The 16,592-nt window shown below is 50.4% G+C and overlaps 1 protein-coding gene across 2 annotated transcripts in view; it reads right to left on the bottom strand.

Moving 5' to 3' along the window:
- The window catches only part of ANK1 (ankyrin 1), a 243,957-nt gene that overhangs the window by 17,231 nt on the left and 210,134 nt on the right, over window positions 1-16,592 (bottom strand). For both annotated transcript variants that reach the window (XM_010371812.2, XM_010371821.2), the window contains 2 exons: window positions 15,641-15,787; window positions 3,456-4,014 (listed from right to left, as the gene is read on the bottom strand). In XM_010371812.2, the coding sequence (XP_010370114.2) occupies window positions 3,456-4,014; window positions 15,641-15,787 (706 nt within the window). The remainder of the gene's footprint in view (window positions 1-3,455; window positions 4,015-15,640; window positions 15,788-16,592) is intronic.

Genomic DNA, 16,592 nt, shown 5'->3' with positions numbered 1-16,592 from the left:
TGTTGAGTGAGTGGATGAAATTCATCTGTCCCCATTAGAAGGCTGACCAAGGTCACAGCGCCAGGAAGTGACACAATAGGCCTAGAGCCCAGGCGTTCATGTCCCCAGGTAGCAACACTGGGTAATGCAGGGGCCAGCATTCAGCCCCCGTAGGTGCTCAATAAATGCTTGTTGAAGGAACGACCGTCCCAGGAAGGTGCCTCTCTCCCGGGAAGGCCACTATTTCACTTTACACTGGCTTAAGCTCCATCTGTTCAATCCTCCCCATGAATCCAAGGATTTGTGTAGGAAAAAAAATTAAATCTTTGCTGTCTCAACTTCCAAACTACTTCCTTTCCCTTCCTGTTAGGGTATTGGGGCCACGCTGAACGGATCCTGTGGAATGACCCTACCAGCCCGGGCCTCAGGGTGGGACCGAGGGGTCACACAGGTGGGGAAAGGACACGACAATAGCTTTCCTTTACCTGGCCAGTCCTGAGCTCCTTGGGGTGGGGCACAAGAACCATGTCCTTTCTTTAGGGAAAACTTAGCAAGCCAGGTGACCTGAAGGAAAGGGGATTCCTCTGTCATCTGCTTCCTGTGCTAGCCCAGGAGGACAACGTGAGCCCCACCTCATGTCTGTCTCATCTCTTTCTGTAACCGCAAGGGCCTGGCTTGCCTTGGCATCCTTCCCTGCACTCAGCGGAGGGGCGTGGTGTAGGCCCTGGCCCAGATGGGACGATGAGAGCTCCAAGGTGAGCCTGCCCTCGGCCGCAGACTCGCAGTGTCTGGGAAATGAATCCCCTTCTCCTGACCTGCCGACACTGCTTTTCTGCTGCAGCATGGGGGGGTCTTCTCAGCACAGGAAGCTTGGGGAGGAGAGACCCACTGCTCTACAGCTGAAAGCTCTGTCCTGCCCCAGATAAGCCCACCAGCCCCTCCTTCAACGGGGATAAGTGGGGAAGGCGCCATTCTCAGCTCCATCACATGCAGGCTGTGTGACTGCACACAAATAACTTCCCTGGGTACTGGTGCTTCTAAATATGGTCTTCAACTAAATATGGCCTTCAACTGGAAGCACGCAGTGGGAGAGGAGCTCAGAACACCAGCTCCAGCAGCACACTGACCCATGGTCTCTCCCAGCCTCATCATTGCTCTCCTATGTGAGCCCTCCGTGTGCCCTCATGTCCCTAAGCAAGCCCTCCCCATGCCCCAGTGTTCCTAAATGAGCCCTCTCTGTGCCCTAATATCCCTAAGTGAGCCCTCCCGGCGCCCTGATGTCCCTAAGTGAGCCCTCCCTGAGCCCTAATGTCCTCAAGTGAGCCCTCCCAGTACCCTCATGTCCCTCAGTGAGCCCTCCCAGCTCCCTAATGTCTCTACATGAGTTCTCCCAGCAGCCTAATGTCCCTAAGTGAGCCCTCCCGGTGCCCTGATGTCCCTAAGTGAGCTCTCCCAGCACCCTGATGCTCTAAGTGAGCCCTCCCGGTGCCCTAATGTCCCTAAGTGAGCTCTCCCAGCACCCTGATGCTCTAAGTGAGCCCTCCTGGTGCCCTAGTGTCCCTAAGTGAGCTCTCCCAGTACCCCAGTGTCCCTAAGTGGGTCCTCCCAGCAGCCTAATGTCCCTAAGTGACATTAGGCACCTAATGTCCCTAAGTGAGCCCTCCTAGTACTGTGATATCCCTAAGTGAGCTCTTCCCGTGCCCTGATGTACCTAAGTGAGCCCTCCCAGCTCCCTAATGTCCCTAAGTGAGCACTTCCAGTGCCCTGATGTCCCTAAGTGAGCCCTCCTGGTCCCCTAATGTCCCCAAGTGAGCCGTCCTGGCACCCTAATGTTCCTAAGTGAGCCCTCCTGGTGCACTAATATCCCTAAGTGAGCCCTCCTGGCTCCCTAATGACCCTAACTGAGCCCTCCCCACACTCTAATGTCCCTAAGTGAGCCCTCCCGACACCCTAATGATCCTGAGTCCTCCCGGTGCCCTAATGTCCCTAAGTGAGTTCTCCCCATGCCCTATGTCCCTAAGTGAGTCATCCCAGTGCCCTAATGTCCCTGAGCCCTCTCCGCACCCTAACATCCCTAAGTGAGCCCTCCCCGTGCCCTAATGCCCCTAAGTGAGTCCTCCCCGTGCCCTAATGCCCCTAAGTGAGTCCTCCCCGTGCCCTAATGCCCCTAAGTGAGTTCTCCCCGTGCCCTAATGTCCCTAAGTGAGCCCTCCCCGTGCCCTAATGCCCCTAAGTGAGTCCTCCCCGTGCCCTAATGTCCCTAAGTGAGCCCTCCCCGTGCCCTAATGCCCCTAAGTGAGTCCTCCCCGTGCCCTAATGCCCCTAAGTGAGTCCTCCCCGTGCCCTAATGCCCCTAAGTGAGCCCTCCCCGTGCCCTAATGTCCCTAAGTGAGTCCTCCAGGTGCCCTAATGTCCCTAAGTGAGCCCTCCCGGCGCCATAATGTCCCTAAGTGAGCCCTCCCCACGCCATAATGTCCCTATGTGTGTTCTCCCAGTGCTCTCATGTCCCTAAGTGAGCACTCCCAGCCCCCAATGTCTCTACGTGAGTTCTCCCAGCACCCTAATGTCCCTAAGTGAGCCCTCCCTGTGCCCTAATGTCCCTAAGTGAGCCCTCCCTGTGCCCTAATGTCCCTAAGTGAGCCCTCCCCGTGCCCTAATGTCCCTAAGTGAGCCCTCCCCGTGCCCTAATGTCCCTAAGTGAGTCCTCCCCGTGCCCTAATGTCCCTAAGTGAGTCCTCCCCGTGCCCTAATGTCCCTAAGTGAGTCCTCCCTGTGCCCTAATGTCCCTAAGTGAGCCCTCCCCGTGCCCTAATGTCCCTAAGTGAGTCCTCCCCGTGCCCTAATGCCCCTAAGTGAGCCCTCCCCGTGCCCTAATGTCCCTAAGTGAGTCCTCCAGGTGCCCTAATGTCCCTAAGTGAGCCCTCCCGGCGCCATAATGTCCCTAAGTGAGCCCTCCCCACGCCATAATGTCCCTATGTGTGTTCTCCCAGTGCTCTCATGTCCCTAAGTGAGCACTCCCAGCCCCCAATGTCTCTACGTGAGTTCTCCCAGCACCCTAATGTCCCTAAGTGAGCCCTCCTGGTGCCCTAATGTCCTTAAGTGAGCCCTCCCAGCAGGCTAATGTCCCTAAGTGAGCCCTCCCAGCAGGCTAATGTCCCTAAGTGAGCCCTCCAAGTGCCCTAATGTATGTAAGTGAGCCCTCCCAGCGCCCTAATGTCCAATGTGTGCTCTCTCAGTGCTCCTCGGGGCCTCTCCTGCTGGGCATACCGGGTGGGGTCTTGGGGAGGCACTGGCTTTTGCAGATGGCACCTACACCCCTATATATGGTGTCTGCCAGACTGAATGTATTTGTTCCTGTGCAATTAGAACCCAGGGTCAGGGTTGGCATCAACACCTCTGTCCTCACTGCCAGGCACAATCTTACCCAGGAGCCCAGAAGACAAAAAGGGACCCTGCTCCCGCAGTCAAGCTCTTACCTGTCCTGACTCCTCTCCGTCACCCGACTCATGGTAGGGGAGTATGTGACTCGGGCTTGCCCCCTCTGATGGCCTGAAACAAGAGACACTTCATTCTCTGAGTCCTGCCCTGCACCTGTCGCGTCATCCTGCCTCTTAGAACCTGGCAGCTTCTCTTCTGACCTCTGACCTTCCTCCTGTTCAAGCAAATCGATAAGGCCATTTGTGGCATCTGAATCCACTGTGTCGTCCTCCACAAGTTCCAGAGAGCCCAACTCGGGGCCCCGCGGTTCCTCTGAGAGTGCCCCCTCCAACTTCCACTCGTGACCTGTGGCGTCAGAGTCCTCGGCCTTGCTGCACTCCAGAGAGGAGTCCTCAGCAGTGACCAGGGAAGGCGTGAGGCCCGCGGACCACACCTGCATGTCAGACATCTCCAGCATGGTGTCATGCTCCGTGGCCACCAAGGGGATGGCGTCTAGGACGGCCACCTCGTTCCAGTACTGGTCTGCACGTAGCGGAGAGGAAAGCGCACAGCCTAGGGAGGCAGGGGACAGCAGCTCGTCCTGCAGTGAGGAGTAACCTGGATGGGCAGACAGAGGGCAACATGCTCCAGCAGCGATTCCTGTCCCACGCATTCACGTGCAGGTCAACGCACACGCACAAACACACACACGCAGGCATGGCCAGAGAGGTACATGCACATTCGGGGTGGGTTGGGGGCTTTCCAAGCTCCAGGCCCAATGCTCAGGCCTTGTGGCTACTGCCTGGGCATCCAGGCAAGAGAAGCAAGGCTCTGAATTGGGTGGGGGCAGCCAGGGTGTGAGGCAGAGATGGGGGAGCTCCCTGCTGGATGGTGAAGAGGAGATTGGACTCTTTCTTATCCAGTTCAGAGCACTAGATAAAGAAGCCTTTATCCAAAGGACTTGTGCTCCAATCTGTCTCTGATCCCATGAAAGCTCCACTTCTCCACGGCTGGGCAGAAATAGACGTAGCTCCTCTATTCAAAACTTCACTTTAGCTCAGTTCTTAGGTTCTCAGGGATGTACCTTAAAGGGAAGGAAAAGCCACCCAGAACCAGGGGTAGTAACCAGGCTGCCCTTGAGGGGCCTACCAGGGTATACCAAACACCCATAGACCTCAATGTGGTGGTCACATGGGAAACAACCTTCTGGTGTGGCCAGGTGTCAACTTTCCTCAAGTTGCTTATTGGTTCTAGAAACTCTGAATGATCTAAAGTGCCAGAGGGGAGGGCTCTTAGGGCTCAAAAGGGGCAAGGTCAGAAGGCACCAAGAGGCACCAGGTCTGCCCGCCCCAAAGCGCTATGTCCAAGAGCCCTGAGCTGTTTGTCCCAGCTGCAGGTCAGCACTGACCTGGTGGGATGGGAGCCAGCTCGCTCAGGCCCTGAGTGCATGACCTGTAGTCACCATGGCCTGCCCATCTGCCATTCCCTGCTGCCTGGCTGGGATGGGAGTCCCTGCTGATGTTCTGGTTGGCTTTGGCACTGGCTCCCTGATGTTCATAAGTGACCGTGACACTGAGGGGCATGCATGCACATGAGCATTTGTGGGGGCATCAGTGCTCCATCCGGGGCTTCTCAGCCCTCCTCTGGCTGGGAGCAAGGACTTCTGCTACAGGAGAAAGAGGTCTCTGATGTCCCTTCAGAGCAGGTGCCTCTGTGGGTGGGAGAAGGGAATAGAAGACAAGATTCTACAATGGTCTTGGCCTGTCTAGGAAACCAGGAAACAAGTACGTGCTTACAGCAGCTGGAAAGCCCACAGAGCTGAAAGGGAACCCTGTGAACGGGCAGGGCTGCCCCTTGCATCTCTCTAGGGACCTTCCTGCCATCCAGAGATGTCCAGACAACCCCCAGCCTAGAGTTCAAACCTAGTTCAAATGCTCCATTCTGCCATTCAGTCCCTACCCCCACCTCTACTCACATCCAACTGCCCCCAGGCTGTGCTTTGATTCAAGCCAGGCAGGCTCCTTTCTTGCCCTCTTAACCCTCCGCTAAGGGCCTCAGCTCCTGATCACCTGCTCCCCTGCTTTTACATCACTAGCTCCATTTATTCTCATCCACTCACTGTTCAACCAAAACAAGAGAGGTCCGATTACATGCCAGGCACTGTGCTAGGGGAATGGGGATGACAAACCCCAAACACACATGAACACACACACACACACACACTCACACACACTCTCACCCACACACTCACAGATGGGACAGCTTCTTGTTTTCACGGCATTTTCACAGCTTCAGCTCCTGTTGATCCCTCCCATCTCTGAGGCTGTCCTAAGGCCCTTGCTAAGGCTGTTCTCGGAAATGCAAACCCATGAGGACAGGGCTGATGTCTGCTTTCCTCTCCCCACCCTTTCCTACAACAGGATTGGGCCTCCACTGGCCCCATGACCACTGCAGAGCTCTCCAGGTGTGTGAGGACCCAGCAGCTGGAACAGAAAGACCTCAGGCACATTTAGTGGAACTGCAATTGCTAACATATACCTGTGTGTTCAACGTGCCCGGAGCCGGGCTGTGTACTCGGCATGCATTCTCTTAATCTCCCCAGGAAAGTTTTCTTCCCTACAAGCCTACTTGGTTCCAGGTTCCAAATGAGCGGGGAGGATGAGCCCGTGAAGGTGGGGTGGCTGGGAGCAGGGCTGCACAATGGCAGAGACTGAGGGAAACCTCTTTTAGCTTTGGCCAAACTAGGAAGAACAAGGAGGAGGGAGTGGGAAGAATAGGTGAAATGGGTCACATCTTACCATGAAATGAACTCCAAGTCACTGCACATGAAACTGTGACTTGAGGAATTATATAGCTGACCAGGGCCCTGGCCTTCAAACCCTTCATAGAAAGCCCTCCAGATATACAAAAGCAGGACATTTTGGGGTCAAGTGATGATTATTTTTCTTATTACTCTTGCGAGCATTTTTTTATTTACATCACTTACTGAGCATTTTTTTGTTGTTGTTTTTTGAAGCAGAGTCTTGCTCTGTTGCCCAGGCTGGAGCGCAGTAATGCAGTCTCAGCTCACTGTAACCTCTGCCTTCGGGTTCAAGTGATTCTCCTGCCTCAGCCTCTCCACTGGGAGTAGCTCGGATTACAGGTATGCACCATGATGCCTGGCCAATTTTTATATTTTTAGTAGAAACAGGGTTTTACCCTGTTGGCCAGGCTGGTCTCAAACTGCTGACCTCAAGTGATCTGCCTGCCTCAGCCTCTCAAAGGGCTGGGATTACAGGGTTCAGCCACTGCACCCAGCCATTGAGCGTATTTTTAGTGCAATACATATCTAACGTGTTATTTTTAATTGCCACAACAACCCTACAAGGAAAATAATATGATTCCTACTTTATAGATTAGGAAACTAGAGGTTTAGCAACTTGGGGAAGGTCACACAGCTAGTAAGTTTGGTCTTTTCCATAGACTTTGCCATTAATCTCTTTTAAAAATAGCTTTGTTGAGGTATGTTTGACATTCAATAAATGTGTATCTTTAAAAGGGGGTAAATTGATGCATTGTGAACATGTGTACCCCCATGAAGCCATCACCTCAAAGAGGAAAACGGACATTTGTCACCCCAGAAAGGTCTTCTCAAGCTTCTTTGTAATCTCTCCCTTCCCTTTCCCCCTCCACCAACCCCAAACCATTCCCAGGTGACCCTGATCTTCTTTTCGTCACTATACATCACTTTGCATTCCCCAGGATTTTACATAAATGGATTCATACAGTATGCACTCTCTCTTTTTTTTAAGCCTGGCTGCTTTCACTCAACACAGTCATTTGTGTTTCATCCATGCTGATGCATGTATCAATAATTTATTTCTCTTGCTAAGCCATAGTCCATTGGATGGATATATCACAGTTTGCAAATCTATTTACCTGCCAACGGACATTTGGGTTGCTTCCAGTTTGTGGCTATTACAAATAAAGCTGCTAGTCTGTATGGACATAATGCTTTCTTTTCTCTTGGGTAAATAAGTAGGAATGGAATGACTTGATCATACAGTAGGTATATGTTTAACTTTGGAAGAAATGATCAAGTGATTGCACCATTTTGCAGTCCCACCAGTGGTGTATGAGAGTTCCAGTTCTCCCATAGCCTCACCAACACTTTATATGGCCAGCCTTTTTAATTTTAACCATTCTTTTTGGTGTGTGGTGGTACCTCCTTATAGTTTTGATTTGTATTTCCCTAATGACTAATGATGTTGAGCATATTTTCATGTGCTTATTTGCCATGTGTATATATTCTGGGTGAAAAGTCTGTTTGAATCTTTTGTTCAATCTAAAAACTGAGTTGTTTTCTTATTATTAAGTTTTGAGAGTTCTTTATATATTCCAATACTATAGCAGATGGTTATTTGCCAATATTTTCTCCCAGTCTGTATCTCGTCTTTTCATTTTCTTAACAGTGTATTTTGAAGAGCAGAAGTTTTGATTTTGATGAAGCCCAACTTGTCAATTTGTTCTTTTCTGGATTGTGCTTTGGTGTTGTATCTGAGAAATCTTTGTCTTAACCAAGATCTTTAAGGTTTTTTTCTTATGTTCTCTTCTAGAAGTTTTAAGTTTTAAGATATTACATTTAATCTATGACCCATTTAGAGTTGATTTTTGTATACAAGGTAATAATCCAAGTTCATTTTAGTTTAGATTTTTTGCATAAATATTCATAAATGATACTGATCTGTAGTTTTCTTGTTAATTGTCTTTCTTCCCAGTATCAGGGTAATGCTGGCCTCATAAACTTAGCTGAGAAGTATTTTCTCATTTTCAATTTTCTGAACAAGTTTCTTCCTTAAATGTTTGGTAGAATTCACCAGTGAAGCCATCTGGGTATGGGCTTTTCTTTGTGGGAATGCTCTGAACCATACATTTAATGTCTTTCATTTACATGGGGCTGTGTCTATTTCTTCCTAAGTGAGCTTTGAGAGTTTGTGTCTTTCAAGGAATTTGTTGATTTCACCTGTTTTCCAATTTACTGACATAAAATTGTCATAGTATCCCTTTATTGTCCTTTTATTACCTGTGGATATTCTATAGGTAGTATATATTCCTTATTCCTGATATTGGTAATCTGCAGGTCTTCTCTTTTTTCATAATCAGTTTGGCTAGAAGTTTATCAATGTTATTGATCTTTTCAAATCACCAGCTTTTGGTTTCATTAACTTTCTCCAAGTTTTTCTGCTTTCTATGTCACTGATTTCCACTCTAATCTTTATTATTTCCTTTATTCTATGATTTTAGGTTTAATTTGTTCTTCTTTTTCTAATTTCTTAAGGTAGAAAACTCTTTATTTTGCTTTCATTTTTGAAGTTACGTGTGCTAGGTATAGAAGTCTAGGTTACTTTGGAGATGTTGTTTCTTTCCTCTTTAAAGATGTGGCATACTTTAAAGATGCCATACCATGTTCTGGCTGGTGTTGTTTCTTTTTTTTCTTTCTTTTTCCTCTTTTCTTTTCTTTCTTTCTTTCTTTTTTTTGAGACAGGTTTTCACTCCTGTTGCCCAGGCTGTAGTGCAATGGTGCAATCTTGGTTCACTGCAACCTCTGCCTCCTGGGCTCAAGCGATTCTCCTGCCTCAGCCTCCTGAGTAGCTAGAAGTACAGGCACGCACCACCACACATGGCTAATGTTTGTATTTTTTGTAGAGATGGGGTTTCACCATGTTGCCCAGACTGGTCTCGAACTCCTGAGCTCAAGTGGTCCACCCACCTCGACCTCCCAAAGTGCCAGGATTACAAGTATGAGCCACCATGCCCGTCCTTGGCTTGTGCTGTTTCTAATAAGAAATCTGAGGTCAGTCTTATTTTGGTTCCCTTGTACATAACACATCTTCTTTCCCCCTCTGATTGCTTTTAATATTTTTCTCTTTACCACTGGTTTTGACCAGTTTGCTAATAATGTGCCCTGATAGAGATGCTCACATGTTTCCTGTGCATGGGGTTCATCAAACTTGTTGGATCTATGTCTTTATGATTTTTATCAAATTTGGCAAATTTTTGTCTATATTTCTTTCTTTTTCTTTTTCTTTTTTTTGTGGGGGGATGGTTGAGAACTCTGTTGCCCAGGCTGAAGTGCAGTAATGTAATCTCGGTTCACTGCAACCTCCACCTCCTGGGTTCAAGCGATTCTCCTGCCTTGGCCTCTCAAGTAGCTGCGACTACAGTCGTGCACCACCATGCCCAGGTAACTTTTGTATTTTTTTTTAGTGGAGACAGGGTTTCACTATGTTGGCCAGGCTGGTCTCGAACTTCTGATCGCAAGTGATCCACCCACCTCGGCCTCCCAAAATGCTGGGATTACAGGCATAAGCCACTGTGCCCAGCTCCAAATTTCTTACAATACTTTTTCTTCCTTCTTTTCTGTTGGGAACTGTAATTTCACATATTAGGTCACTTGAAATTTCTCCATAGCTCACTTTCTGTTTCTCCAAAACAGAAAGAAAAGAAAAATATTTGGAGTTTCTCTTGCTATATTGTCACGTTCACTAATCTTTTCTTCTGCAGTGTCTAATGTCTAATCCTATCCAGTGTATTCATCCTACACATTACAGTTTCATCTCTAGAAGATTGGCTTGGGCCTTTAAAAAATATCTTCCATGTCTCTACTTAACTTTTTTTTTTAATATCTGAAATACAGTTACAATCACTGTTTTACCATCTTTGCTAATTCTTTTTTTTTTTTTTTTTTTTTTTTTTTTTGAGACAGAATCTCGCTTTTGTTGCCCAGGCTGGAATGCAATGGCACTATCTCAGCTCACTGCAACCTCTGCCTCCTGAGTTCAAGCGATTCTCCTGCCTCAGCCTCCTGAGTAGCTGGAATTACAGGTGCCTGCCACCTCACCCAGCTAGCTTTTTTGTATTTTTAGTAGAGACAGGGTTTCACCGTGAAGGCCAGGCTGGTCTCAAACTCTTGACCTCAGGTGATCCGCCCACCTCAGCCTCCCAAAGTGCTGGGATTACAGGCATGAGCCACCACGCCCAGCCCTTTGTCTGCTAATTCTAACATATTTGTCAACTCTGGGTCAGTTTCAATGGGTTGATTTTTCTCCGCATTATGGATCTTGTTTTGCTGCCTCTTTGTGTGTCTGGTTACTCTCAATTGAATGATGGTCATTGCGAATTTTATCTTGTGGAGTGCTGGATGTTTTTGTATCCCTGTATGCTTGAGCTTTGTTCTGTTATGCAGTTAAGTTACTTGGAAGCAGTTGGATCCTTTTGCATTTTGCTTTCAAATTTTATTAGGAAGCACTGGAGCTTTAGGGGTTAATTTTTCCCTATTTCTGAGATGAGATCCTTCTTTGTCTCCTGAACAAAGGCTGTGAGAGATTAATTGGGAATACTGGCTAATACTCATCTGAAACTTGTGGGGGACCCTCTGCAGGTCTCCAGAGTGTTCTACCTGTGCAACTGTCTCGTCTCTGGTGCTCTGTCTTGAGAACTCCAGCTGTCTTGGTCTCCTTGGACTTTCAAAACAGTAAACTAGACAGCTGTAGGACTCACTTCATTTATTTCCCATGCTTTGTGGATCAACGTCTTTTGTTATTTGATATCCAATGTCTTAAAAACTGTTGTTTCATATATTATGTCCATTTTTTGGTCTGCAGTAGTTTCAAGCAGGAGGGTATATCTGGTCCCTGTTACCCTGTCTTGGCCAGAAGTGGCACACATTGCATCTGACATGGCTCCTTGGATTTGGCTGGATGAACATTCCATCACTCCTTGAAATTGGGATGAGACTTGAGAACTGGGAGAGGGCAGCTTTGTAGCCACAGAACACTTGAGGCTCATTCTTGGGTTCCTTTTGTGACTTTCCCACCTTGAGACTTCCACGGTATTCACTTTAATGGAACTTCACCCAAATAAAGATGTAAGGGGCCGGGTGCGGTAGCTCATGCCTATAATCCCAGCACTTTGGGAGGCTGAGGTGGGTGGATCACCTGAGGTCAGGAGTTCGAGGCCAGCCTGGCCAACGTGGTGGGACCCATGTCTCTACTAAAAATATAAAAATTATCTGGGTATGGTGGCAGGCACCTGTAGTCCCAGTTACTCGAGAGGCTGAGGCAGGAGAATCACTTGAACCCAGGAGGCAGAGGTTGCAGTGAGCTGAGATTGCACCATTGCACTCCAGCCCGGGCAACAAGAGTGAAACTCCATCTCAAAAAAAAAAAAAAAAAAAAATGTATGGATACAGAGAGCACATGTACCACCTCTGCAGGAAGTCCCTGCTTGTCCTCACTCTGGGACTCCTTCCCTGGTAGCAGTATTTAGGGTGCATGCCCAGCTGCTTCCTCTCCCAGCCTATGCAGGCTGAGATCCAACGCCGCCGGTAGCTAGTTGTACTCCTGGTGCTGGTGGGGATCACTATGAAGCTGGAGCAATACTCGCAGAAGCACAAGTGCATCCTCATGAGGAACATCTCACAGGTCTGGGGTGGACCAGACCATAGGCAGATCCACTGGATCCCCCAGGGTGAGTTCCAGAATGTCTGTCTCTCTGGTAGTCTCATGCAGCCCCACCACACCTGGGTCACCAGCCCCTCCCTCAGTCTAGAGACCTCCTCTTGGGGCTACATGTTGAAGAAGTCAGGTAAAAGGCAGCCACACATATCAGTTTGGGGTCGCATACGGTCAGGTGGTCCCTCCTCATTTGAGGTCACTGCCCTGGTTCTGTGCTGACCCAGAGGTAATAATCGTCCTGCTAGCTTAACGTCAGCAGCAAATGGGGCAACAGGGGTCATCAGACAGCCTCGCCCCTGACAAGGCCACACTTCACTAGCCACAGTTGTGAAGAATTGAGGGAAATAAAACATGTTTTATTCCCAGGTAGACATTAGTTTGTGTCTGACTGATGAGGCCAAATGGAGCTCACATGGGTGTGAGATGACCATTTCTCCTCTCACAAGGGAAGGCTGTTTTATTTTCAGAAACATGCTATTTTATTTTGGCTCTATAGGCCATGCTTTTTTCATGTTTATTCCCAGGGCCTGGGCAGTCTTCTCCTGTGTGGGAGAAGCACACTGGCCTTTTGGCCTGAGTGCCTCTGCTCTGGCCAATTCAGGCGCTGGTGGCGAGCAGAGCTATGGAGGGAGAGACAGCCTCAGGCTTCTAATTCCCAGACACCACCCACTTATGTCGCTCTCACAGAGCTGCCTATCACTGCCTGGAGTCCCAGGGCCTCAGAAGGAGGCTCAGACACACAGAGGGACCAGGAAAAGCACAAAGGAGCCAAGGTCCGACTGTGGGCATCGGTGCAGTGGGCTGGGTGGGCACCAGGTCAGGCCATCACGAGCCCTGCCCAGGGGAGAGCAGAGAAGCTGCAAAGCCTGTAGTATCCCCCCAACTCCTCAGACCTCTGACTGTCCTGCCACCTTCTCTCCAGACCACAAGGGCATCCAGATGAGGGCCAGACTTTCTGGGGCAGGGAGGAAGGCAGGAAAAATACAAAGACGCCAATTCTAGACCAAGCAGGGCATCGGTGCATGAGTCTGCTGGGGCCGGGGGAGGGTGCATGGGGCACACAGCTGGGTCTAACGGGGACCTGCCAGAGAGGGCATCGGGGGCTGCTGAGGCTGCACAGAGCAGCCAGGAAGCATGGAGCATTCGACTGTGACCATCTGAAATCAACTACTCGGGAGAGGGCTCCCTCAAAGACTGAAGTGCAGTCATGCCACTCTTTGGCCAGAACCCTCTGGTGGCTTTCCAGCTCACTCCACATCAAACCTAATGTCCTCATGACAGTCTATGGGTGGGCTCCGTGCCACCCCTTCAGCCCCCACGCCTGCCCTCTCTCCCGCTGTCCCTTTGCCTCCGCCTCCAGCCCCATCCTGTGAACACATCAGGAAAGCCCTCTTCACACTCCCTGCCCTGAAATCTTCCTCCTCAGCGCCGACGCATGGCTCTCACCTCATCTCCGGCAAGTGCTCGAACGCCACCCGCTTCCCTTGCACCATGAGACCCCCAAGCCCCGACACTGGTCTGTTTCTCCTGCACCATGTGCGGTAACTGCTGGTGCGTGATACAGTCCCCTGCGTGGTTCTCCTCGCAGGAGGGAAAAGTTCCACGAAGGCAGATTTTTGTTTTGTTTTGTTTTGTTTTGTCTGGTTGAGAACAGGTATCTCTCTCCTGCCTAGCACAGTGCCTGGCGTGCGGATGATGCTTGAAAAATATTTGCCAAATAGGCTGACCTCCCAAAGTGGAACCCTTTCAGCAGACATGGAGTACACAGGCCCAGTCCCACACAGGGATTGAGAACCACTCGGGCAAGAATGCCTCAAAGCCTGGTGGAAGCCAGGGGTCTGTGGCCCGGGGAGATGCTCACAGATCCCCAGGTCTGTAACTGTGAATATTCACACTCACGCGGTTCTGGTGGCCCATAGTCCTGTAGGTGCTTCATCAGGGCACAGGAAATCAAAAGCGTGCCCCTCTGACTTGACCGAAAGTACACGCTGGGTGTTAAAGAAGCCTCCACACACTGGAAGGCAGAGGAGCTTTGTCACCAGAATTTCCCCAGGTTTGTGACCTCCCTCAACTGCCCTTAGCCCACTGAGCTCCTGTAAAGCTCCAGCCAGGTCCCCTGAGGGGAGGCTGGAATCCCCAAGGGGGTGGACCCGGGGAGTGGGCTGGGCACACGCCGCAGGCAGCACCACACAGCAACACCCGTGCACACACACGCACACATAAGAACACACACACGCACATGCACACACACGCACATGCACACACACGCACATGCACGCACACGCACATGCATGCACACACGCGCACACACATATGCACACACACAGGCACACACACATGTACGCCTAGGACACAGCCATGAGATGCGTGGGGAGACAGGGCTGGGGGCCATGACATGCATGTGGACATGGCCGGCTCTGTGCCTGCCGAAATGGGGACAGCGGAGACAGTGGAGACAGGCAGCACCATAGCATGGGTGCACAGAAGTCAACATGAGGTTAGAGGCAGAAGAGAGGGGTTGGGACGTGACCAGCAGATGGGCCCTGCTCCCAGGGTGCAAAATGGCACACTTCAGGAGTCACAGGATGTGGGGCAGGGAACAGGGAGGGCTCAGCGAGCACAGGGTCCCCTGGCAGGGGCTCCGTGCCCAGGCCCACCTGGGACTCACCCTCGGCCGCATCCCCCAACTGTGTACCCAGTCACAGGTGCCCACCCTCAGTCTGGGCGTGGCGGGGATGGCCCTTAAGACGAGGAGCTTAAGGAGCATACACATAACCATGCAGGCATCCAGGGTGACGGGTCAGCCACCTGAAGATGCCATGTCACAGACATGGAAATTTTGTTTCAAGGTCTGTAAGGAATTTTAGGGATCCAATCCAACTTGCTGATTTTACAGAAGGGGAGAGGGCTCAGTCATGCAGGGAGCTGGCAGGAAGGAAGGGCCTAGAACCCAGACCTCCCGGCCGGAGAGTGGGGCCTCGCCATTTATGTGCCCGCTGGCCAGAGAGGGGGTGGGCGAGGAAGGGGTTGTGAGGGGACCTGGCCCAGGAGTGACAGGGGCTTGGGGACAGAGGTCACAGCCTCCTGTACATCCTCTCTTTGGGCTGGATCTCATGGGGGACCCCTGCCATGCTGAGTCACATCAATAAAGAATGAGGGGAAGGAGATGAGATGATAGAAAAGGGAGAGAGGAAAAAGCAGAGAGACCCGGTTCCAGGAAGAGCAAACTGCTCAGTCCCTAGAAGTGGCCACAGCAGGATTTGTAAAACATCGTCCAGTTAAACTGCCCTAGACCTTGTGCCAGGAATGGCCCTCTGCTTCCCAACCACTGACTGTTTTACAGATGGGGACACTGATACCCCAAAGAGGGCCCACGCCTTGCAAAGAGCTACTGGAAAGTCTGCAGCTGTTTAGGGGCAATATCTAGCTGGCTGCCTCTGACTCAGCTTTTTCTCATACACCAGGCCCTCTGGGGATGCAGTTGCTGATGGCAAGGGCCTGGAGGCCATTCTGCAGGGCTGCAGAGGCTCAGTCGGCAGGCGATGCCGACCTGTACAGGAGCAGCCATCTCTCTCTCCTTCATCTCTGCTTCCCCCCGAAAGGAGGAACTCATTGCTGACAAACCAGCCCTCCCACCAGTGGGAGGCAGAGCGGGCTTTGAGGGATGAAGTATGGGAAGGGGTTATTGGTGCTGATGCCTGAAGGGCAGGGCCCCGGCTCAGCCCCCACCTGGTCTAGGTGACACTCACCATTCATCTGGGAGGGTGACAGCGAGTAGTCGCGGTCTGCGTGCCGCCTGTCTGGCTTCAAGTTGCGGCTCTGTCGGCCAGAACCCTCCAGCATGTTCACAATCTCGCCACGGTCGATGCTCTGCAGGGCTGTGCACAGATTCTCCACTGAGGGCGCAGAAGAGAGATATGCGTTACTCCAGGCCAGCAAGCGAGGATCACATGGACTCAGAAAATGGGGTCAGGACGAAGATGGAGAAGGGAGATAATTTTTTTCAGAAGGTGGAGGCACCCTCTTTTCTTAGAATCAAAACAAACTTCCTCTTGGGAGAATACTTTTTATACTTCAACAGATCTTTTCCAAATGCTAACAGTGGGCAGTTATTTTATTTACTGGCCTGTTACCAAAAAAAATAGTAAATTATTTTATTTATTGCTCTTACTCTGTCACCCAGGCGGGAGTGCAGTGGGGCAATCTTGGTTCACTGTCCACCTCCCAGGTTCAAGCAATTCTCGTGTCTCAGCCTCCTGAGTAGCTGGGATTACAGGTGCATGCCACCACACCCGGCTAATTTTTGTACTTTTAGTAGAGACAGGGTTTTGCCATGTTGGCCAGGCTGGTCTCGAACTCCTGACTTCAAGTGATCTGCCTGTCTTGGCCTCCCAAAGTGCTGGGATTATAGGCGTGAGCCACCACGCCCACCACAGTGGCCAATTTAAAAGTCTAGAAAGACTGTTTTTTATTTATTTTTATTTTTATTTTTGTAATCTAAGAGGAGTACCACAAGAAAATAAGGATTAGAATGATTAGATTCTGTCCTTTTGAAATTCTTGGTCCTTGCCAGATGATTTGAGATGCAAATGTAAACACTCAATTTCTACTTAGTGGTTTTAAGTCTGGGAATCTTGTTGAGGAGGAGCTGAAAAGAGAACGAGGCAAAGTTCCCTCCAGGTTGGAGGAAGCTCCTGGGAG

The sequence above is a fragment of the Rhinopithecus roxellana genome, chromosome 9, assembly GCF_007565055.1.
Source record: "Rhinopithecus roxellana isolate Shanxi Qingling chromosome 9, ASM756505v1, whole genome shotgun sequence".
Classification (NCBI taxonomy): domain Eukaryota; kingdom Metazoa; phylum Chordata; class Mammalia; order Primates; family Cercopithecidae; genus Rhinopithecus; species Rhinopithecus roxellana.
This window is presented reverse-complemented; position numbering and strand designations above follow the sequence as displayed.